Source organism: Pleurodeles waltl, chromosome 6 (genome assembly GCF_031143425.1).
Source record: "Pleurodeles waltl isolate 20211129_DDA chromosome 6, aPleWal1.hap1.20221129, whole genome shotgun sequence".
NCBI classification, from domain to species: Eukaryota; Metazoa; Chordata; class Amphibia; order Caudata; family Salamandridae; genus Pleurodeles; species Pleurodeles waltl.
This window is the reverse complement of record NC_090445.1, coordinates 1,114,997,673-1,115,022,247: the sequence shown is the minus strand read 5'-3', so window position 1 is coordinate 1,115,022,247 and position 24,575 is coordinate 1,114,997,673. Positions and strand designations below refer to the sequence as shown.

General features: G+C 45.0%; 1 protein-coding gene across 1 annotated transcript in view; it reads left to right on the top strand.

Moving 5' to 3' along the window:
• LOC138302094 (trypsin-3-like) overlaps positions 1 to 24,575 on the top strand; it is a 161,385-nt gene that overhangs the window by 75,965 nt on the left and 60,845 nt on the right. Inside the window, exons 3-4 of the mRNA XM_069242477.1 lie at positions 18,040 to 18,193; positions 18,269 to 18,410. Coding sequence (XP_069098578.1) covers positions 18,040 to 18,193; positions 18,269 to 18,410 — 296 coding nt within the window. The remainder of the gene's footprint in view (positions 1 to 18,039; positions 18,194 to 18,268; positions 18,411 to 24,575) is intronic.

Below are 24,575 nucleotides of genomic sequence, written 5' to 3'. Positions count from 1 at the left end.
TCAGATTCTAACACACCACATCACACTGCACATTGGTGACACTAATCCACTACAGTTCTCTGCTTCGTATGAGAAAATAACTGCTCCCACATTACTCTAGGGACACTAAGCCAACTCACGGTGCTGAATTCTGTGGATGTTAACCACAAATCATTTCACCCTTGCAGTGCTAAACCACCACAATGTACAGCATCAAAAAGGCACTAATCCACCCCACACCAACCCATGGGCACTAACATTCTCTTCTGCACTGTGTCATATACATACATATAGTCCCACTGAGCAGTATTCTAACGACTACACACTACCACATTTGATTGGCCCCCACCAACACAAATACACTTTTTGCCCTGCACTACCATAATCCAGCCAACCATAGTGCATTGCATTCTATGGCACTGACTCATTACACTGTACCTCAAGATGTTGACACAATAAGATCCAGAAGATTATCAGAGACGATTGGCAAATTTTAACATCTGGTGGCCTCCAGTTTCAGCAACCACTGCATGCCTTTAAAAGAGCCACCAATATACGTTATATGGTGGTCCATACAAGACCTACCATGAAACCTCCTAACAAACAGCTAACTCTCTGGCACCTACCTCCCCCAGTTGGCCACCATCCGTGTGGCAACTGCAGTGTGTGTAGGTTCACACAGAAATCTACCACGGTGGAGCTCAGTTTAAAAACACCATGGGTGTTAAACGCACTTACGAACTGTAACAGTAAGAATGTAACCTATATGATCAAGCGCCCCTGACAGCTCAAATATATCGGAATGACAACGAGGAAGGTCAGCACCCGTATTTGTGAACACAGGAGCACCATCAGGTGCAAACGTGGCGCCACAAAACTCACGAGTCATTTTGTCACAAAAAATCATTCTCCAGACGATTTGAAATGGATTATTTTAGAGCAATTGCCGCCCACAACTAACAGCATGTCACAGAAGTTACTTTACTTTGAACAACGCTGGGTCTGGAGACTACGCACGGACACCAATGGACTAAATGACGACATCCTGTGGTCCTCACTTAACAAATGACTATACCCATGTGCCACACACTAGTAATGAGGCATCTTGTTCTGGGTATCCTTATACCATAGTACCACCAACTACTCCTGGCCGGGTACATTCGTGACTTCTTCTTCTTCTCCCTTCTCTCTTTCTTGGGTTCCTTATCCCCCCTTTCCTCTTTTTTGCCCCCTTCCCCTTCTCCTCCTCCTCTGTTCTTCTTTCCCCCCGTGCTCCCGTCTCTCTGTCTTGGTCCTCTCATCCCCTGCCCTCAGTCTCCCCTGTTCTCTCCTCCTTCCCCTTCCTCTCCTCTATCTTTCCTCTCTTTTCCTCTCCTTCCCCTTCCCTCCCTTTTTTCTCCTTCCCCCCCCCTTCTGTCGGTTTCATTGTCCCCCTTCCCTCCTTCCCTCCACTCCTTCTCTTCTTCTGTGTCCTTTACTCTCTTTTCTCTTTTTCCTTTTTTTCCTTTCTCTCTTTTTTCCTTTTTTCCTTCTTTTTTTTCTTTTTTTCTTCTTTCTTTTTTCTTTTCTTTTTCTGTTCTTCCTTTCCTTTCTCTTTTTATCTTCTTTTTTCAACTTTTTTCCTGTTTCTCTTGTTCTTCCTTTTCCTTTTTTCTTTCTTTTTTCTTTCTTTTTTATCTTCCTCTTCTTTCATTTGCCCTCTCTCCCCCCCCACCCTCCCCAACCCTCCTCCCCTTCCAACCTCTTTTTTCCCACCCTCCTCTTTCCCTTCTCTCCTCCCCCCCTCCTAATCTCGACCTCTCCCGTATGCCCTCCTGTCTCGCCACTGCGAGAGGAGGTGCATCATTTCAATCTAGAGGCTGAGAACTACATTTCCCAGCCTCCCGTGCATGCCAGCGTGTCGCGTGTTCAGCACCCGCGGATGCTGGGTGCCTAACCACACCCCGGCAGCAATCCGGCCGGGGCTGGCTGAGGCGATAACGCGCACCGCGTACCTCGTTATGGCTTAATTGTTTGGGGCTTTAAATACCCCCACCACTCTGGACTACTTACCACAAGCGGTCCAGTGAGGGGACGGACTAGGCGCACAGCGAGCGCCTCCTTTGATGCAGTGAGTGGCGGTTTTACATTTCTTCTTCCCCGGAGGCCATCTTCCTTGCCACATATAAGACCTTCATTGTTTGCTTGTTTGTTTATGTATTCTCTAACCCGGCGGCCCTCTCTCCGCCACGGGGGTCATATGTATGGTCATATAATCATTTTGTGTTATTTGGATTAGACTGTTTCTTTATATTTACCTTGTACTTGGTAAATTGCCTACCTTACTTTTACCATAGGCACTCTCTATGCTGCACCATGACTGATATGAACTTGCTGAGCTAGTTACTAATAGTTTAAGCTTCACCTTCTTTTATACGCTATCTAGCAGAGTTATATCTCTGGTGCATCTCACAGTGAGTCCAGCCTCCGGCCAGACACTCTTGATTTCTCTATAGAATTTTGATCTTGTATATACTCACTGCCGCTTTGGCCTACCTTTCTCCCAATTCCTTAGTGTGTGACTATAAGGGGACACTCCCCCTCCTGGAGTTTTCGGGGCAACCAGCCTTTAGACTTTGGGTAAGATGTTTTTACATTGTAGATACACCTATACATTGCATGACTTTCACTTGCTGTGTCACCCCTGAGTGTGTTTTGCTGTGCAGTGCTGTGTGTCACAAAACGTTAATTTCGTTTCTGTTCCCTTAGGCCTACGCTAGGTAGTTCCTCGCTTCAGGTAGGCCGCATCAATTCTCATTATATTTTACCCACACTTTTACTGAGTGTAGGACGTTTTTCTTTGCAATGCATGACTTTAACGGATCCTATGCCCTGAAGAATGCCCCTAGACCTTCCTTGGCTCATTGTAGAGGGCAGAAACATGTTGGCCATTTATTTTTAGATAGGTGACCCAGTGAGTCCTTGTTCTCACAGAGGTGTCCCATCCTAGTTTTTAACACACCAGCAGACACCATTATTAAAAGTGTACTTTTCACACAGGTAACTGCCTAGGTGTTTTTCATATTTTCCCTAGTTCAGCTGGATCCCATAATTTCCAGAAATTAAAAATTACGCACTCCCTCCCGTTCTTTTAACGGTGTGGTTGAGTCCGCCCAGGTGGCATTGTTCTACCTGGGTGGGGCTAGGTGGTCAAATGATGAAGCATGATACTATATAGTGTGTGAGACCACCTAGTCCATAAAGGAAACACCCCCCCATCATCACTTCACGACCCTTCACAGCACCCATTCACCATTTACTTGCTTAGTGAGGTTAAGGAGCACCAGAAAAATTCCCCTAGGTGTAGCTCCTCTTTATAGGTGAACCCCCTACTTTTTGTGTTTTTGGACACAACATCGCAGTCCATCCTAGAGACATTAAACCACCACAGTGTTCAAGTTCCTAGGAGTAAACCTTGAGTCATGGACAAGCGCACAGCACACTTACAGCACCCAAAGAACATTATCTTGTTGTTCTGTGTCCTACAGAGTTCAATTAATTCACCAAATCCTGTCATCCTCCCTTTGCCTTAGATACATCAAGCTAGAGAATAGAAATTATAACAGGTTAGGATTTTCTTGTTCTGCTGCATTTAAACATTATCCCAGGTGCTTTGCTCTTGAAGACCTACACTTCAGGCATGATACCTGTAAATGAGGTATGGTTTCTTTTTGTTCATCATTACAAAGACAGCTGTCAAGTGGTTTCTAATTTCGTCTTCTAGCTTTGATGTCGTTCATAGGTAATATGCTGAGTCTAGCTAGAGAGAGCCATCTTCTTTCCTCTCTGTCCCTCCCTGTAGTCAGTTTATTATTTTAGGGGCCTCAACAGAAGCTTTCAGCAAAGGAAGGTGTTTTGACAGCGTCATGGTGGGTCTATGGGTTCTTCATGATCAGTGTGTTGGCAAGTGTGTGGGTATATTGCGGTGGATGTGTACCTGTACTACAGTGGGCGTTTGAGTACATGATGGTAATGGTGTTGGCTTAAGGTGATGGCTATGTGGAAGTATCATGGTGGCTGCGGTGGGTTTATTAACGTCTGTTGATGGGTCTGAGTGTTCGAATGTGGCTGTGTGGTTTTCAGATCAGAGATGCTTGGCTATATACTAGTGGTTGTACAGATATAACAGTGTGTGTGAAGTCATATATTTAAAGAGGGTCTCGTGGCCGTATGATAACAGGTGTTTTGTTATATGATGGTGGTTGGACCATTGAATGAAGGTGAGTGTATTGGCATATTTTTGTTGGTTTGTTGGCATATGATGTTGGCTGTATAGATGTATTATGGCACAAATGTTGGCGTATCTTGGTGAGTGTCTCAGTGCTTGATGGTTTTTATGTTGCCACATGTTATTGCTTGTGTTAGAATATATTTGTTGTATGAACATATTATAGAATGTGTTGTGATATGATGTTTGTGTACACATAAGGTAGTGGGTGTGTTGAGTTATGATTGTGGGCTTGTAAGAGTATGAAAGGGGTGTGTTTTTGCATTATGTTTGTTGTGAGGACATATCATTGTGGTTGTGTTGCCAAATGATGTTGGTTGTTTGAGGTGTAATGGAGGGTGCTGCTCATGATGGTGGTGTGTGGACATATGATATTGCAGATGTTGATATAGGATGTTGGATTTGTCTATGTATGATATTAGCACCTAGTGTTTTTTAGGTGGCTGTATGATAGTGGATATTTACACCATGTTGGATGTGTAGACATACAATAGTGGGTGCACTGGCATATGATTTTCATTGAAATTACATTTGTGTGTCTGTATATGTGTCTGTTTTGATGATTGATGGTTTAGATACAATGTTGGCTGTTTTACAAATATTATGGTGGTTGTTTTTACCTATGATGTTGGTTGTGTGAACAGGTGGCGTAGGTTGTGGTGGTGTTTGTTGGGTGTGTCGGCATATGCAGTTGGTGGGCAGGGAAGTATGATGAGGGTGTGGTAACATATAATGCATGAAATGGTGGTGGAGATAAGTCATGTGGTGCTATTCCTCCTGGTGGTTATAGTAATAATGATAATGATGGTAAGAGTAGCAGTGGTGGCGATATGAATGATGGTGGTAATGGTGATGGTGTTGTTTATTGTGAGGTTGGTAATGATGGTTGCAGTGGTGGTGGTGGTGGTGGTGGTAATAGTGGTGGGGGGTGATGGTAATAGTGGTGGTTGAAGTAATTGTGCTGGTAGTGTTGGTGGTGTAAATGGTGCTCATGGTGGTAATGATGGTGATGATGATGATAGTTAAAATGTTGTAGGTAGTAAAGAAGTGATGTAGGGATGGTAATGGTGTTAATAGTGGTGGTAATTGAATGGAGTCTTTTATAAAACCTAAACCTAAAGTTTTTCAAATATTGCCTGATGTTGGGAAACATCGGGATATATTTTTATGAGATCCAGTCTGCAGATCAGTGGAGTGATTCTTTTACACCGCTCAATCCCTGGGCTCATTTTCTTTTGTTTTAAATCTTTCAAAAAGATTGAAAACATCACAAGGGTTTCAAACAATGCTATGGGGCATTAGAAGTGCCACCATCACCACCTGCAGGATTTATTAACCCCACCCCTCTTGGATATTAGAGGCATCCAGTCCCTGCCGTGCCCAAACCAGGAGTAGTGTATGCTCTTATCCCACCACCTGCCTTGCCCAAGGGTGAGGGAGGCATTCCTAAACATAATTACACTGCCATTGGCTAAGATCAGCAGTAGTGTTAGCCCGCAGCCTCTCCTAACCTTGACCAAGGGTGAGAGGGGCTCAAAAAGAAGCACACTGTTCTTTCATTGCTGTAGGCCACAGAGGAGCAAGTGATGTGTCACTCAGTAAGGATCTACTGGTCTATGGCCCACAGACTGCTACAGTCACAGAGGGTGGGTCAGCTGGCACCCACTCTTGCGACCTCTTGACAATTGCAAAAGGGTTTTGGGGTGAGTTTCAGCTGACCCACTTGTCAATGGCCAACACCATTTTGTGGGACATGTGGGAGTAAAATCCTCCTCTCACGCTTAGTCAAGTCAAGATGGGGAGATTAAATGACCAGCTTCCCTCTGCACTTGAGCATTATGGGGAGAAGTGAGGCATTTCTCCTTATCCTTTAGCGAAATGAGAAGGGTTGAGTAACCCCAAATCTCCCCCCTCTCACCTACTCTTGGTTAAGTCAATGGGGAGAGGTCATCTTGCAATCTAATTTTAGCCTTTATCTTTAGGAATAGGGATTATTTACCGACCCCCACATCTATGCCAGTTTTCATCCTGTGTCCTGAGGCAAGGCAGTGAACAGAGACATGCCCCACTTCGCACTCCATCAATGTTTTCTCATCCTACTCCTCTTTATCATGTGCTGCATTGATGGCACCTTCACCATCTCTGCCACGTTTCGCTTACCTTCAACCTTGTCAAATTTGGCCCCCCATAGCACTCCTACATTTGGGAACCCCTTTCCTTGCCCGTAATAATTTCAACTAAGCAGTGCTATTTAAAGATCCCCCTCTTTTTCCTCTTAGCCCTAACTCAGCCACTGCTCCTCCCCTCTTCAGTGGTTACACACCTGCACCACATTTCGACCCCCTACCTTTAGACCTTCTTGGTTATCTGTGTTCAACGTCACAGAGCTGCCCCATTTTGTCAAATAATTGTAATTTTTTTTTTTTAAAGCAACAGCGATGAAATGGCAACGCAATGCATCACAAACCTTCTGATTTGTCATTTTCAAAGAACATACATAAAGGAATCAATTACACAATGTAATGCTAAAAGATGGATGGGATTAGGTGTATTGCAAAGAAGAGGGTCATGAGACATTGTGTAAGTAGTCCACAAGAACTTTAATGTATCTTAACACCGTGCTATGAACTGGTGGGGGCAGAGCACACAAGGGTAAGGGATGGGCATATCACAGAGGAAGATACAAGTGTTAGCAACACACTCAGAGAAAATAATAGGAATATGAGACTGCAGCAAAGAGGGTGGGGCTGTAATCTGAGCAGGGTCTCTGAGGACCAGGTTGTATGGATAGAGTGTGTCAATGGAAGAGGTGGAGTAGAATGTAGGCCATAGGGGTGGGAAAAGAGTATTGGAAGTCAATTTCTACATGGGTATTGCTAGTGATGTTTCAGTTGGGGGAAGCTCAGGGAAGTAGGCCATTGTTTTGCACATTTTGCTAGAATTCCAGTAGGAGAGTAGCCCATTGGGCAGAGATGGGTCTCTTGTGAAGGCACTGGGCCTCCTCACACTGGAGGGCTTCTTCCTCTGCAGTCCCCACTCACTCATTTACCCATACCAAGGCTCTATCAGTGGGGATGTTGGAGAGCGACAGTGAAGTATGGACATAAGTTCTGTGAGAAGAAGCACTAGAGCTGTGAAATGAGAACGCACTCTGGCCCATGTTTATACTTTGTTAGCGCCGCATTTGCATCATTTTTTGACACAAAAGTGGCGCAAACTTACAAAATACAATTGTATTTTGTAAGTTTGCGCCACTTTTGCGTCAAAAAGCGGCGCAAATGCGGCCCCAAAAAAGTATAAATATGGGCCTCTGTGTCTCTTTTGCCACCTAAAGATGCCCAGGGCAAACGCTTCCCATGCACGTAGGTCTGTAATTTCTGTGACCCCTTGTAATGTAGTGTATATGATGCACCAGTATTAGCGGAGTGATGGGCAAAACTATGAAATGTGTTTAAGGTTAGCATTCGAGTCGTGGCAGCGGTGGCAGCTAACCTGTGTATCTGACTAATAGTGGTTTAGGTGGGTAGGTATGAGGTATGCTGTATACAGTACGAAGAACTGAATATTTTTTAAGCAAGAGTTCAGTGAACCCTGTTGTGGGTGCTCTAAAACCTGTTCCCATTCCTTATCATGTAAGACTCTCCCAAAGTCTTCACCCCATCTATTCTTTAACACAGTGAGAGAGATATTGAGAAGTTCTTGGATCGCCTTGCTAAGCCAGGTGATGAGGTGGCAGTTGGGTGTTTGGTTCCATGTAAGATGTATCCCAGATAATAGGAAAAGTGCTTCGGAGCTGTCTGTATGTAAGAAACTGATTCAGAGGGATTACATAATCTGCCATTAACTGTTCACAGGAAAGTAGTTGGCCCTCCTTAAAGAGATCACTGATCGTAAGGAATCCGCGCTCCGTCCAAGTGAACAGATTTGCTGGAGAGAAGAAATTGGGGAATCTGGGGAGGCCAACTGGTGGAAGATTTGGGGCCATATTTATAATTTTTGATGCACAACTGCGCCAACGCAGTTGTGCGTCAAAAATGTTAACGCCGGCTAACGCCATTCCAAAGCGCCATGCGGGCGCCTTATTTATGGAATGACGTTAGCCGGCGGAGCTGACTGGTGTGCGTCAAAAAAAAATTACCCACACCAGGCAGCGCCGGCGTAGGGGAAAATGGAGCTTGGGCGTCAAAAAATGGGGCAAGTCGGTCTGAGGCAAAAAATCTGCCTCAACCCGATTTGCGCCATTTTTTTTGACTCCCACCCTCCATTGACATGACTCCTGTCTTAGCAAAGACAGGAGTCATGCCCCCTTGCCCAATGTCCATGCCCAGGGGACTTATGTCCCCTGGGCATGGTCATTGGGCATAGTGGCATGTAGGGGGGCACAAATCAGGCCCCCCTATGCCACAAAAAACAAAAAAAAAATACTTACCTGAACTTACCTTAAGTTCCCTGGGATGGGTCCCTCCATCCTTGGGCGTCCTCCTGGGGTGGGCAAGGGTGGCAGGGGGTGTCCCTGGGGGCATGGGAGGGCACCTCTGGGCTCCTTCCGAGCCCACAGGTCCCTTAACGCCTGCCCTGACCAGGCGTTAAAAAATGACGCAAAAGCGGCTGGACGTCATTTTTTTTGACCCGCCCACTCCCGTGCGTCATTTTTGCACGGGAGTTTAAATAAGGCGCACATGCCTTGGAGTCATTTTTTAGACGGGAACGCCTACCTTGCATATCATTAACGCAAGGTAGGTGTCCACGCTAAAAAATGACGCAAACTTCAAGATCTTTGGCGCTAGACGCGTCTAACGCCAAAGTATAAATATGGAGTTAGCTTTGCGTCGGATTTGCGTAAAAAAAAACGACGCAATTCCGGCGCAAACAGAGTATAAATATGCCCCTTGGTGCGTAGGCCATTCCATTTCCTGCCAGGCAATGGACTCACGGCATGCAGGCTCCCACCAAAGACACCTGCAGGAGTCAGGGGAATGGAGGCAACACTATAGGAAGAAAGAAATTGCGCACTGTAGCAGATGACAGAGCTCCACAGGTGGCATGTTCTGTCCCACATTCCAGCATGAGGCCCACTGTAGCTATGCAGCAATAAAATGCACCTCAAATGAGGTGGCACTAAGTCTGCTGAGTCCTACAATAGTTGCAGTTTTTTTATAGCAATACTGCAATGCTTGGAGTCCCAGATAAGTGCAAAGGACGTAATCCAGTTTGGTGAAAAATGACTGTGGTGGGATGACAGGGAGGTTGGTGAAATAATACAATAGTCATGGCAAAATGACCATCTTTCACTGGGCTATTTTGCCAATGGTTGCACGGGGGAGCAATTGCCAAAAGGTTACCCATGAGCAGATGCCCACAAGGGCTCTGCGGGGGTTGTCCTCATGTAAATCCAAGGGAGCATATTAAAGATTGACACCCAGATAACGGAGTGCATCTTGTCACCAACAGAGCTGTGCTCTGCCCAGGCGCAGCTCCAGTGCCAGTTGAGTGGGAGTGAGCGGGTAGACTGCCGACTTGGACCAGTTAACACGAAATCCATAGATTTTAGTGAAGGTAGATAATATGGTAGATAATATGGTGTGAAGGGAGGTGAGTCCTGATGTAACATCTGAGAGATATATGAAGAGGTAATCTGCATAAAGTGAGATCATTTTTGCCAGATCCTCGAGGGGTATGTTCTATGTCTGACCCTCTCTGCAAAATTGTATAGCTAAGGGCTCCATTGCTAACGCAAAGAGCAGGGCTGAGAGTGGACATCCCTGGCAAGTGGTACGGCCCACTGTAAATGAGTCTGAGATGAGGGGGCCAAGCCATATCCGCGATGTCGGGTTCTTGTATAGCAGTCAGGTATATGCTAGTAAACGCTTTCCCATGCCTAAGTGATCAAGCACTGCAAAGTGGTTGTGTCAGGATAAGGTGTTGAATGCTTTTTCTAGGTCCAGTGTGAGGCATGCGGCATTGGAGAAGCGGCCCTCAACTTGATCTTGGATGTGAAAAAGACAGTGTATGTTTTGCAAAGTGTTCATCCCTAGGAGAAATCCTTTCTAATCTGTGTTTAAGCTGCGATTTCACTTGGAATTATCTGTGGTGAATGATTTTCCTAGGATTTTTTAATTGCACTCCTACAATCGCTATGGCCTATAGGAAACTAGTAGTGTGGGGCCACGGTCTGATTTTCTAACAGAGATTAGGAGCGATTCATGGAGTGACTGGGGGAGTTCTCCAGATTGGAGGGCTGAATTGAACATTTCTGTGAGGCACAAGATGGGGGAGAAGGTAGCATAGAATTCTAGAGATAACCCATCTAAGCTCGGAGACTTAATATGTGCCAGATCTCGAGTAGCCTGTGTGACCTCAGTGGTCATGATTAAGGCATCAAGAGGTGTCTAGAGTCTCACCTGTGTCTATGGGGACTGCAAGAAAAGTTTGTGTTGGGACCATGGTAACATCTGGGGGGACCTGGTAGATGGGGGAGTGCTAATTCCGGAATTCTCAAAGGATTCCAGATTGGGAACACTCAATTACCCTCAGGCAAGGATGGATCCCCGTGATAGGGCCTGTTGATGTGTCCTGTCAGATGAGCCAGTTGAGCGGGAGCCCTTATGTGCCCCCTTCCCTGTGTCCCTTGACTGCTTTGGCTGTAAAGTCAATAGTGTCAAATACGCTCCAGAAGGGAGGTGTATGCTGTTTTTGCCTCTTGATGGGCTGCAAAAAGTGTACAGTCGGGGTCCGTCTGACTACCCAGTTCAGCCCAGTATTTTTCGGCTTCCGCAATCTCCCATTCTAGAGTTCTGCGCACTCCTATTGTTTCTTGTTTGCAAGCTCTTCTGATCACTACCTTGAAGGCATCCCATTCAGTTGTTCCGGTGCTTGCCATGTTATGATTTCCAGCAAAGATATTTTGGATGTGCATTTTTGAGATGCTTGGAAGACAGGACCTTCCAGACTGTCATGATGTAATTGCTATGTTGGTGTCAGAGGCGGGCGGTACCATCTCAGATTCAATATATGAGCATTGTGGTCAGAGACCATGCATCCAAGGTAATCTGAGTGCCTCATGAGTGGTAATATGGTAGTGATCTAAGGGAACATACAGGTTTTGAGGGATGGAGTGAAATGAGTAAAGTCTCAGTGGAGTGCATAGTGTGCCAGGAATCCACAAAGGACCAGTGAGTGGTCTAATGCTGAAAAACTGAGTTGCTGTGGTATTCTGTCATGTAATAAGCAGGTCATACACAAGAAAGTAGATTCACAAAGTTTATTAGATTCCCAGGATTTAATGAAGCATTCCAGCCACCTACGATGAAATCAGCAACAGATTAGGCAACTGACAAGCTCTACATTCTCACTCTCAGTTTACATTCCACATTCTAGTCTCACTATACACATTCTATTCACTAAGCATTAGGATATTGAAGTAACTCTAATACACAAGGATACTATACACCTCTCCCCTTTTATACAGCACATATAAATAATTGTTTTTTTCAAAGACTTTATTACCCAACTAAAAGAAATCAGACAAAACAATAGGGATTATCCATCATGCCAATCGAAAGAAATAAGTCATTCTAATCTAAATTAACTACCTCAAATATAATATAAAAACTTGAATAGAAATATAAACTCATTCTGTGTGTTCAAACATAGGGCCAGATTTACAAGGCCCTAGCACCTCCTTGCACCATACTAGCACCATTTTTCACACTAATGTGGCTCAAGGAGGCAATTTTCACAGCGCCATATTTACAAACTGGTGCAATGTATGCATTGCACCACTTTGCGACCCCTTATACCACATTATGCCTGACGCAGGCATAATGTATGCAAGGGGGGGCGTTCTGGTGTTAGGAGGCCCGCAAAAATGGCGCAGTGAAATCTACATGATTTTACTGCTTCATTTTTGGCATACTTTTTAACACCTGCTCAAAGCAGGCATTAAAGTGACACACCCATTTTAATCAATGGGCCTCCTTGCACTTTGCTGCACAAGCGTAAACAAATCTGACGCTAGTGAAGCAAAGCACCACAATGGCATCAAAAAAGTTGACGCTATTGGCCTAACGTGCGCCATGGTGCGCCGTATTATAAATACAGCGCACTGATGGTGTTGTTAAGTGGGGAAGGGGCGACGCTATAAAACTGGTGCTTCGGCATTGATGCACCAGTTTCTTGTAAATATGCCCCATAGTCAGTTCATTCAACCTAACCGAAGTTGGGAGAATTTCTACAATTTGGTGCAGAGAATTTTTAACTCCCACTTTTCTGCCGAAGTCTCACCCTCACTACATCCCAAACTTTCACCACGGTGTGATCAACGGCCTTGCGTACTTCGAATCTCTGCTTGCTCTTCCAAACTTTTCTTTGTTGTACAGTTTGCCAATCCACCCCTTTCTCTTCTTCTATCTCAAATTTACCATACTTCATCAACAATGGATTTATCGTAGTGTTAGCCTTCCTTCCACACCACAACTCAAAAGGTAATTTACCCATAACTGAGTGTGGAATAAGCTGATACGCTTCAACTCTTTGTAACAAATTCTCTTTCCAATCTTTATTCTGGGTTTTACTAATCTGTATAGATGCGATCTATTGAATCGCTCTATCATCCCATTCGTTTCAGGGTGATAAAGAGAACATTTTTTAGGTTTAAATCCTCTCATGGACAAGAATTTTTTCCATGTCCTTAGATACTAATTGGACCCCATTATCCATCAATATATATTCTGAAAATCCTTCCATTCTGAAAATGTCTTTAGGAAAATGTAACCACTCTACTAATTTCTGAACTTTGATGTATGCAAACTTCTGGACATCTTGAGTACCTATCCATTAGTACGAAAACATAATACTGACCAGTATTGCAAATACCTTTTCCCAGGATGTCCAGAGCTCCTTTCTGCCACACTCTCATTGGAATATCTCTCACCATCATTGGAAGTACTCTCGTCATATAACTCTTATCACCAGAATAGCACTCCATGCATTCCCAGGCACACCTCTCAATTTGTGTGTCCATCCCCAGCTACCAAAAATGCAACCTAATTTTTTTTCTAGTTTTCAAATAGCCTAAGTGTCCTCAGTGACTCAATTGTATATGTTTTTCTCTAATTTCACTCAGAGGTATCAATTTAGCTCCTCTCCACAGCAACCCCTTACTCTCAGACAATTCATCCTTTACGATTCAGAATCTCAAGCTCTCTTGCCTCACACCTCTTTTTGAATTCCATCCTGGCCTGATGAGAATCTTTATTTCTTTTATTACATCATCCTCCTCCAAACACCTTCTTCACTGACCACCCCGTCAGTGACCTCCCAAACCATGTGTGTGTCAAGATCTTTGGCTTCCTCATCCATATGAATATTCTTCTCTGTTTGTTTAATACTCAACCGAGACTAGCAATTAGCGACCTTGTTGTCTACTCCAGGGATATAGGCAACTTTAAATATGTAGTCCTACAGTGCTATTATCCCCTTGCATATAGGTCCTGACACAGCATCCAAATTCTTTTTATAGACCAGTTCTCTAAGAGGCTTGTGATCTGGTCTCACCTCAAATTCAACACCCCAGCGAAATCTCTTCAGTGTCCTTATTGCCCAATATATTCAGAGGGCTTCACTTTCAATTACGGAATAATTTGTTCAGGTCCCAACAAGCCTCCTGAAATAAACATAACGGTTCTCTCTGCTCCACCGTCACCTGCTTCAATACTGCCCCCAACCCCTTCGAACTGGTATCAGTGATCAAAATAGTGTTGTAATTAACATCAAAGCTTTGCAAAGATGGTGCATCATTGAGGGCTGATTTTACTGTTGTAATTAACATCAAAGCTTTGCACAGATGGTGCATCATTGAGGGCTGATTTTACATCACAGAATTCTGATTTGCACAGAGGAGACCAAGTAAACTTCGCTCCTTTTCTCAACAAGGACCTCATATTCTGTGTACGGCTAGCAAAAGAAGGCACTCATTTATTATAATAATATTCTGCCATTCCCTGGAAAGTTAACAATTCCTCTTTATTCTTGGGAGCAACTAGATTATTTGTGGTGCTGCCCAAATGTTATTTGGGCTTCAGCCCTTCACTTGACAGCTTATGTCCCAAATAGTAAATTTCACTTTGATTGAATCTACACGTGTTCTCACGCAAAGTCAAACCTCGCATTCTAAATCTTTCTAATACTACCGTCAGTCTAGAATCACGTTCCTTTTGACTTGACCCATAAATTAATATACCATCCTGGTAAATTTTCACACCAGGAACTCCAGTCAATACCTCTTCTATTAATAGCTGAAAGACTGCAGCGCTGAGTTAAGGCCAAAAGGTAGTCTAGTAAACTTAAACAGCACAAAAGGAGTATTAAATTTCGTCAAATCCATGGAGTCCTCATCTCATCTAAATTGGTTGTATGCTGCCTTTAGATCTAAGGTTGTGAAGATATTCGCTCCCTCCAACTGCGTGAGCATTTCTGATATATTTGGAAGGAGGTATTTATCCACAACCACAGCCCTATTTAGGGCTCTTAGGTCAACGCATAAGGGCAATTCCCCTTAGGCCTTGCGTGCTATAACTACAGATGCCACCCACTCACTGGCTTCAGTTTTCACAATTATCCCTTCCTTTTCTAATATCTCAGGTTCTACCCTCATGTCCTGTTTCAAGGCTAAAGGAACACTATGCGGTTTGCATGCTACCAGAGAAACCTTGTCCTTTAACATATGTCTGTATGTATGATCAGATAAACATCTCATCCTATCCTCGTTGTGGAAATATGGTATTTGGTCATATTATAAGCAGGTTATACACAAGCAAGTAGATCCACAAAGTTTATTAGATTCTCCAGCATGTAATGAAACTTCCCAGCCACCTACGACGAAGGCAGCAACAGACTCAGCAGCTGATAATCTCTACATTCTTGCAGTCAGTTTACATTCCACATTCTAGTCTCATAATACAACTTCTATTCACTAAGCATTGGCATGTTCAATTAACTCTAATATACAAAGGTTGCCTTAAGTTTGGTGGGGGGTCGGATATGTTTATAATGGGATCCAGTACACAGTTATAGTCAAAGCCTAGGATCCAAGGTATTTGGGTATTGTGGGCTAAGGCAGTAGAGAGGGTGTCCCACAAATTTCCCTGCTCTAGGTTGGGAGCATAAATACTACCAATGAGCACTGGACAACCATCCAGATGACCCTCCAGCAGCACGTATCTGCCTTCCCTGTCCACTGTTATATTGGATTCTAGAAAGGGGACTCGGGGGCTCACCCAAATAAGGAGCCCCATGGGTATGCTGAATAAGTAGTAGCATGAATAACACCTCATCCCCTCTTATGAAGTCTGGTTAATTCATCAATTGTGCTGTGGGATTCCTGGAGGAGTATTACTTGTGCCTGTTAGAGTTTAATATACGAGTATACCGCATATCGTTTTCTGGTCGTGTGCATCCCGCGCACATTGAGGGAAAGGAATCAAATGTCCGTTCTGTAAGTCATAGCAGTGGTGAGAAGTGTGGCGGGGTGGTCCTTGAAGGGGAAAGAGAGGAGGGGAGACGCACTCGGTGTGGCCGTACGTCCCATCCATGTTGCGTTTGTTGGCCTCAGGTATGTGAGAAGGGAAAGAGGAACTAGGAAATGTTTGTAGAAAACCTTGGAGTAACTGCATGCAGAGCCTATCGCAAATTGCGATACGCCCAAACTAATCTTGATGAAGAGAAAGACACTCACTGAAGTTTAGGTGGGGGCATGGAGCAGCAAAAGGAAATAAAAGAACATCATATTCACCCTGTGTAATGAAATGAGGAGTATGTCAGAGCAAAAGAGTGTTCTTGAGTAGAATGGCAAACAGGAGTGGGTGCAGGGTACTCCCACACCCACCCACCAGCCCCTAGGGATGGCACATTGAAGCTCAGCAATGGTAGAGGCATGGGGGAGCAAGAAAGTGTATCAAATGTGATCATGAGAGATTAAGCAGAACCCTTGCCATGGTATTTTTGGCACAATACATTATGCATGCAGGGTGAAGAACAGGAGTAAGTGTGTTATAAGTGTAGAAATATTACAAAGCAAAATGCATTTCAAAGAATGCAATAAACCAAATTTACAAAAAACAGGTTGCATTCAGACTAAGCCATCTACAGTCTTGGGGTCACCAAGGGAAGGGGTTGGGAGTCCTGGATAGTGTCTTCAAAGACATTAGAGTCGTCTTCGGAAGTGAAGATATGTAAGCCAGTTTCATCATCTGTGGAGACTGCACTCGTGCCCAGATTGGCCGCTGCTTGTAGTTTTGTTTGTGGTCTGCAATGATCTGCTCAAAATCAGTGGAGGCGGAGGGGGGCAAGGTTCAGTTGGAGGATTTAGGACGTTGTGGAAGGTCAGTAGTGTGCTGGTCTGCCCAGTCCCAGGTGTCCTTAGGGTTTGTAAAGAAGGTGGTAGTTCTATTGGAGATAATCTTCTGTCTAACTGGCAATAGTAAAGAATACTGGCTGGCAAAGACATCCCTTGATTTCCATAAAAGCAGTTCAATGTTGCTACACTGTGCTCCTGTAGTAAGGGAAGAGCATGATAGTTTTGCCTTTCACGTGCAACGGACTAGCTTGTCTGGCAGCCTAGAGGATAGCATTTCGATCCCTGACGTTTAATAGCTTTGCTAACATGAGACGTGGCAAGGGGGCCTGAAGGGGGATGTCAGCTTGGGACCCTGTGGGCCCTCTCCAGAGAATGGAAGGATGTGATGACTGATGCTGGGGTGAAGGACTTAAACCACTTCTCAAGCTATGAAAGGGAATCTTGTCCTACAATGCCTTCTGGCAGACCCAGGATGCAAATATTGCTCCTACGAGAGCAGCTCCTCAGCATCCTCTGCCATCTCCTCTAAGTGCTGCACCCTTGCCTTTAAGTCCTGGATCGCTGCCTGATTACTAGATCCATGTCCAGAGGGACACAGAGCACTGAAAAGGGCAGGTCACTGACCTTCAGGTATAGTTGAAGAGGGGGCCGTTCACGTAATCCTCAAGGCCCCATCGGGTCGCACAAGTCCTTAAATTCTATTGCGTCAGGAGCCACAGGTGCGAGGTAAAGGAGGCATAAGGTGGATTAAGCTGTGAATCCCCCAGGGCCGGCTCAGGATCACTAGTGCTTCCTTCATCTTGCGGGCCACAGAAGGACGTGTCGCAGGGCCCAGCGTGTGTGTTGCAGGTCAAGAATAGGGCCACGATGAAGCCACAGTTAACAGGGCAGAGGTTCATGCAGGCAGTTGGCAGCCACTGGAGTGTGAATAAATGGCTCTGGGAGCTACAGGCTAGAAGGAGGCCCCACAATGATGTTGCTTAGGTTGTAGGTGAGCCCCAACTCAGATTGTTTCAGAATAATCGGGCTGGCGGACGGAGCTTGTTCTGAATGCGTCCGCCACCTTAGCCGGCTTGGCTGCCCCATGGTGTCAAATCACATCCATAAATTTCAGTTTCTGAAGTAGCAGTTTTGCTTGCTTCCTTTTCCGAGCACCTTGTCCTAGAGAATGTCTTCTTTTTATACATATCTTTTTACTTTCTATAGTTTCTATTTGTTGTCTAGCACCTCAACAGCATGTTGGAAGTTGATTAGTAGCTCTGGGTAGGACAGGGATCAGTCCTGTGATGTCATCAACGAAGAGCTCATAAAGTCGATTGCGCTAACACACCCTTTTTTGGTGAATAAACATATATATACAGTGTAAATGTACTTTTTCCTGAGATCGTGTGTGGTTTGCAACCTTTATTTTTTTAGTTCTGTTTGGTCACTTTTCTAGATGTCTTTCCTGACCCCAAGATTATTGGAGGGTTTGAGGTGGAAAAGAATTCAGTGAAATACATGGCATCGATCCAGGGCCCTAACGGCCACTTCTGTGGAGGAACTCTCATCAACCCCCAATGGGTACTCACAGCTGCACACTGCTTCTATCCGTACGTAGACTTTAGATGTTATTGGTGGTGGAAGAAAAAAGACTCAAACTTAATGCTATTTTTTATCTGTTCCAGAATCAACAGATTGACCATACTGCTGGGAAAGCATAACCTTTTTCTTCAAGAGCCGACCTCGCAGATGTTCTCAGTAATAAAAGCTGCACTGCACCCACAATTCAACCAGAGCACCTTGAACTTTGATGCCATGCTCTTAAAGGTAAGCATGATTTTTATTTATATATAAATAAGAGCCCAATCTTCTTGAAATTCTACTTGGGGAATTCATCTTCCACCTGCAGTGGTGTAATCTAAAATGATGGGCCGCCCTGCAGAATGTGAAGAGGGGCCCTCACGTCTTCCATATCTCCCAGATATTGATTGTACTTGGGATGAAAGGGCACCGTGAAGGAATTGGGGGCCCCTAAAGGGTGGGGGCACTTCTGCGCCACAGGGACTTGTGTTATGACCCTTTCCTTCTGACCTGTGTATAGCACCAATATCTATTCCAACGTTGTGACACCATGGGATTCTGTCTCAGTACCTCTCTCAAAACGTCTTGGGATGTACCATTCTCTGTTATTCCATTGTTCTAAAAATCCACTAGTGTACTTCACTCAGTGGTGGAGTGTTTCATCCACAGTTATTTTTGTCATGAGATCCCACAGAACCATTACCAGTGCACTAAAATGCAGCATTTCATGGTAAACCAAAGCTGGATCTATAAATCTAAGCACATTTTCACTTCATTGATTCAAACAATTCCACTTTCATTCAGTAATGGCACTCCATATCACTCCATACCACTGTTTTCAGTGCAGACAGCAACCTATTAAAAAATACTGCCCCATGAATCAAGAAGGTCTAACTAAACACATGTCATTTGGAAAGAAGCTTAAATCCTCTATATTTCAGTGTTAAATAAAAACTAAATTTCAGGCACCTAAACATAAGTTTGAGTGCACCAAGATGTCAGCAGAACAGGGGCAAGTGAGAGCCCAGGTGGCTTCCACATCATTAAATATCTTTCTTTAAACTTGTTTCCACCCTTAGCCATAAGGCTGCCCCTGAGGGACACACTGACATCACCATTTACAAATCACATAAATAATGCATAGGTTTACTTCAGTATATGTACATATCAGATATCTTATTGATAAACTTGATGCAGTCTTAAACCTAATGCAATACTCACTGCCTTGTCATTACACTCAATGACTTTAATGTGAACACTACAATTCACCACTCACAAAATCCCATTGATTCACCCACTAACTGACTCTTCAGTATCTACCACCCAATCCAGCACTACTCACTCCCACAGCAGGCTTCTGGAAACATCTTCACAATCTGATCATGTCCAGTTTTAAACTGCCTTGTCAACCTGGCAAAAAGACCCTATGCCAGGCCCAAACCTTCCCTTTTGATACATATAAATCACCCTTAGGGTAGGTCATGGACAGCACAGAAAGCAGGGTGCAATATAGTTAAATAAATAGGACATGTACTTTTAAATTTAACATGTCCAGGTAGTGAAAAGCTCTTATGCTTGTTTTTTACTACTGTAAAGCCTGCCTTTACCATAGGACAGCATTGGGGTTGCTTTATTACATTTTATAAGTGTAATTTCCAAATGGGAACAGGTCAACCCTTTATGTTTGGTGCCTATAAAATTGCATTGATAAACTATCTTTATTGGTATAGTCAGATGTTTCAGTATAATTTTGAAAATAAAATTTTTACAATTTTGGCATTTTCCTACCTTTAGCCCTTTTGTGTCTGTTGCCTGTCTTGGGTCACATGACTGGGTGTAACTGACAGTGACATTTTATGAATTCCTCCCAGACTGTCACACTAGAGGGATTAGGAATTAGGGATTTGGGACATCTGCTGGCTGGGTGGGGAGGCAGAGCAGAGTACAGCCCTACTTGCAACTGAATAGCCTGTGCTGTGTCTTCACACAAAGGGCCTAACAACCCAACATTGTTACTGTAGCAAACCTGGAGCCAGGGCGGAGGGGGGGGGGGGCAGAAGATTCCATGCCCCTATTAGACACTGTGTAGAAACTTCTTCAAAATGACAGAACCAGGGCACCATGATATTCAAGGGGAACTCAGACACCAATGCTTCAGTACACTTCTGTCCCTGTTGGTACTATGCCAAGAAGAAGGACTGCTGTACTGCTACAAGGACTGCTGCTCTAAAGGAACTGCTGACCCGTTGTGCTCGCCTTCAGCCCTCTTGCCTGGGAAAGGAGAACTGTACGTGCAACTTCTTCTTGAACCCAGGTCACCAGAGTGACTCCAAGGGCTAGTCTGCTGACCTCCTGATCCGAGCCTCAGGGACATAAAAGTATCTTCAAACATCCTGCTCCAACCCCTGGACCCAGCTGCAGCGACTTCCTAACTCCTAAATGGTGTCTCTCGGGTCCTTGACCATTGGTGTGGCTAATGAGGGCTGAAATTAAGTAGAGACCTTGTCATTTGCACCGCAAATAAGCATGAAGCTCCATCAGGCCAACTCTTCACATTGCAGAATAAACTGCTTGCGGGGACTGCCACCATGAACCTCCAGCAAAGCCTGCTCGGATGATGTCCGGATCCTCGTGCTTTGCTGATTGCATCCAATAACACTCTCCCTTCTCCTTGCAGCCTTCTGCAATGTGAATCGTACTCTTGGCACAAACTTGAGCAGGTAAACCTTCAGCGGGACTAACTTGGGACTGTATCCAACCTGCCCTCGATTGCGGTTGGCCTGAACATTTGAATTTGACTTGGTCCAGTGTGACCAGATAGCCACGGTTGGCACTTTATGCTTTTTGGCACTATTTTACAAACTAATAATTCATAACTTCAGTTCTACTGAGTGGATTTTTGTCATTTTGACCTTTTTCATTTATTAATTTTTGCTTTATTTTTCTAAACCTGCGTGGGGTAATTTTTATGTGTTTTCATTGTGGTACTGATGGAAGTGTTGCCTTATACATTGCCTCTGAGTTAAGCTTGACTGCTCTGTGGCATTTACCTAAAGGTTGAGCACAGGTTAATTTAGGGTTTGTTTATGACTTCACCCTGAGAAGAATTGTGGTTGCTGCCTGAGAAGGATTTCACCCGCTCAACCAAGCATCCAAATTCGTTCAGCCATATTGCCTCAAACCCTCTGCTCTGTACCACTACCAACATCGGTTCCATAAAAGATCTAATGCTCAGCCATTTCTGCGTTTCAAAACATCAAGGACCCATAAGCTTTTGAAAATCGACAAACAACTCCTCATGACCACCTTTGATTTAGCAAAATTCTCCGATCACTCTGAATCAACACTTCCTTTGAAAACCACCCCAACATATGTCTTATATTTTAAATAAACATTTCCAAGTCCATCTCTCAATCCGAACAGATTTCAGCCATTCGAAGCAAGACATTGCATTTTACCTATGCTCTAAAATATTCATCTTCACAAATACACTTGTACTGTTTACATAGCTCTTTTTCCACCTGCCTACTCTAATCTACTTCAGTCCTTGGGCTGTTCATGCTGCCAGCTTTTCACCCTTCTCCATTCTTAGCTGAGCTCAGCTGATATTTCTGACTTCCAATCCCTCCTATGACCACAGAACACAACACGTCAAGAGGTTCTAATGGCACAGCCAGCTGATTCATCAGAAATCCAGCAGTACCCCCGGTGAACAACAGCAGTATTGGTTTAAAAATATTGAATGGGAGGGACATGGCTGGCAAGATGGCCGATCGCCAGCACTGGGCAGATGCTCCTGGCCCAAGAAATTCATCCTGAATCATCCTACCACTCTGCAGTGGTGGATCACCTTTGCTGAGGTGGCACTCGCTGAGGAGAACAATGAGGCACAGTTTGAACCACTCCGAAGCTGACTTTTACACTTTAAGTCAGCAGGAGCTGCCGCACAGGCACACCAAAACAGAGACTGCAGAAGGCCTCAGGATGGCAGCCCGCTAGAATGCGGCACGCAAGATCAGCGGTGGCTCTTCTGCTGTGGTGGCGGAGCATCACCCCCCCATCAGCAGCAGCTGCTGCAAACCTTTAACAATAAAATGATAATAAACTGTGTTTATTATCGTTTTATTGTTAAAGGGGCGGGGCTTTGGTGAATGACAGGAACAAAAGGGGAGTGCACAGCACTCCCCCTCAGTGCACATGTATGTTTGGTCAGCCGTCTCGGGCTGGCCAAACACACATGCGCACTGTGCTCTCTCAAACCTTGTACTGTGTTGCTGGGCTGGAGAGAGTAGGCCCAGAGCTCCTAGTTTGCCTGGGAGTGCCTAGCCAGGGCGCTCCAGCCAATCCTAACTCTGCTTTCATGCAGCGTTATGATTGGCTGCAGGGTAGGTTGGGAGCCTGTGTCTCCAGTGACCAGGAAAGAGAAGTGGTGCAGCGGCGAGGCAGGTACGTTTTTTTATTTTTTTTATTTAAGGTTTATTTTGTCTCTCCCGCTGCCCGCCCCTTCAATGTGCAGCAAGCCGTGTCTGCGTGAGATGTCTGCCTTGGGGCCCGGATTGTTGCTGCAGAGTCCGGTGTGAGGGCCAACAACCCCCGCCCTGAGTGCATCCTGTTGACTTAGGGGTGGAGCTGGAGGCGCGGAGAAGGACTGCAGAGAGTTGACTCGGCCACTGGGCCTGGACTCTACTGCGCCAGTCATTGAGAAGTGTGCCAGGGAAGCACAGTGCAGCAGATCTGCTCCTGAGCTGGCTTGAGGGAGGAAGGAGTAGGGAAATAGAGGGGAGGGAATTCCCCCTCCGGCCCTGCCCAGTACCACGCATCAGAGGTTAGTCTAATGCATTTTAGTGTGGTGGTCTGCATCACTGAACTAAAATGCAAAATCACTCATTTTTAGCACCTTAACACCACCTGCGTTGTGCAAGGAAAGGAGCTGGCATAGACCGCGAACGTCAGAGGAGTTGCATTAACAGCAGTGCGAAGAGTGTTGTGCACAGTGCACTGTGAGAGTCGTACTGGCCTCAATCAGGCCTTGTGTATCATTTATTTAAGCAGCCAGCAGATTCTTTCACCTCGGGCGGAGTGCTACAGGCTGGGCTCAGCTGACTACTGTTTAGCAAACAGCTGAGATCCTGCAGTGGCTGCCTCAGGGGCCGTACCATGATGTCACATGACCTGTAGTTGCATCCTGCTAGCCATATCCGTTAGTGCCCAGCCTTTCAGTGAATGGTGGGGAGGAGGTCGTGCTTTACCTGTTGTTTTTTCAGCAAACTTGCACCACTCCACCGGAATAATGTCACTGACCTTTTGGTGGCTGCAGCCATTCTGATGCAAATCATTGGACACGATCTGTTTTACATCTTCGACGCCCTTGGGGCTGCTGCCACCTCTGAAGCCCACATGGGCAGAGACTGACTGTGACTGTCAAGCCAGGGTCCGGTCGGCGCAGGCTACATATTTTTTAATTTCAAGTACCTGGCAGCCCAGGCCCCCTGGAATTGCTGCTGTCACCCGCAATGAATTAAGTTCAATTATAGGACACGACATGTCCTCCCTAACCTCCTAGACATTTGCTGCCCTGTTGTATATGTGGAGGTGAAAGATGGGTGGGGGGGGCTGTTCTGTCATGGGGAGGGCAGGTGCTGAGTGCCTTTAACAGGTGTCCGGCACAGCTCTCAAGACGAATGTGCCACGCCTTGAGCGCTCAATATGACGTCAATCTACAGGAGATGCAATGCAGTACTGTACTATACAGGCTGCAGAGAGGAGCATCATCTCTGTCACTGTGCCAGCCCTCCCTCTCCGAGTCATCAACTGACTCCTGTCTCCGTGTCACAGCGACACTGTCCTTGCAGCTGTCTGCAGCCAGCTTCACACAAAAAAACACTTCACCTACAGCGACAAAGGCGGTCTGAAGCAGCAGGCTTTATTTTCCCAGCACTGTGAGAATTCCTAAATTCAAGGAAGGGCTCAGGATTAATGTTCCTGCTGGAGACAGGTCAGAGTTTTGTCTGCTGTCAGTTTTGACTCTCTCCATAAGGTAGCATAGAGGGCCAATATGCCTGTTGCAAAGAACCTGTACCAGCATAACACAGAACTGTACTTTATGTGGATTCATCAATGGGTTACTAATTTTGTCAGAGAGATTCCTTTGTTACTGATAGCTGAGCCGCACCTGGTGCTGAGATGGGGAGTCGTGGAGGGTGCAGTGCATTTAGAAATAGGTTTAAAAACACCTGCTAAGGAGTTCCTTAGAGTTTCTCGTTCCTCATATGTGTGTTATTTCTGATATTTATCTGTTTTTATTGCATGATTTTGCTCACGAGAAACTGCTGTCACACATTTACTCAAATGTCAGTCATAAGTACACTGAAACTATGAAAATGTCCCACATAAGCAATCTGAAACTTTGGC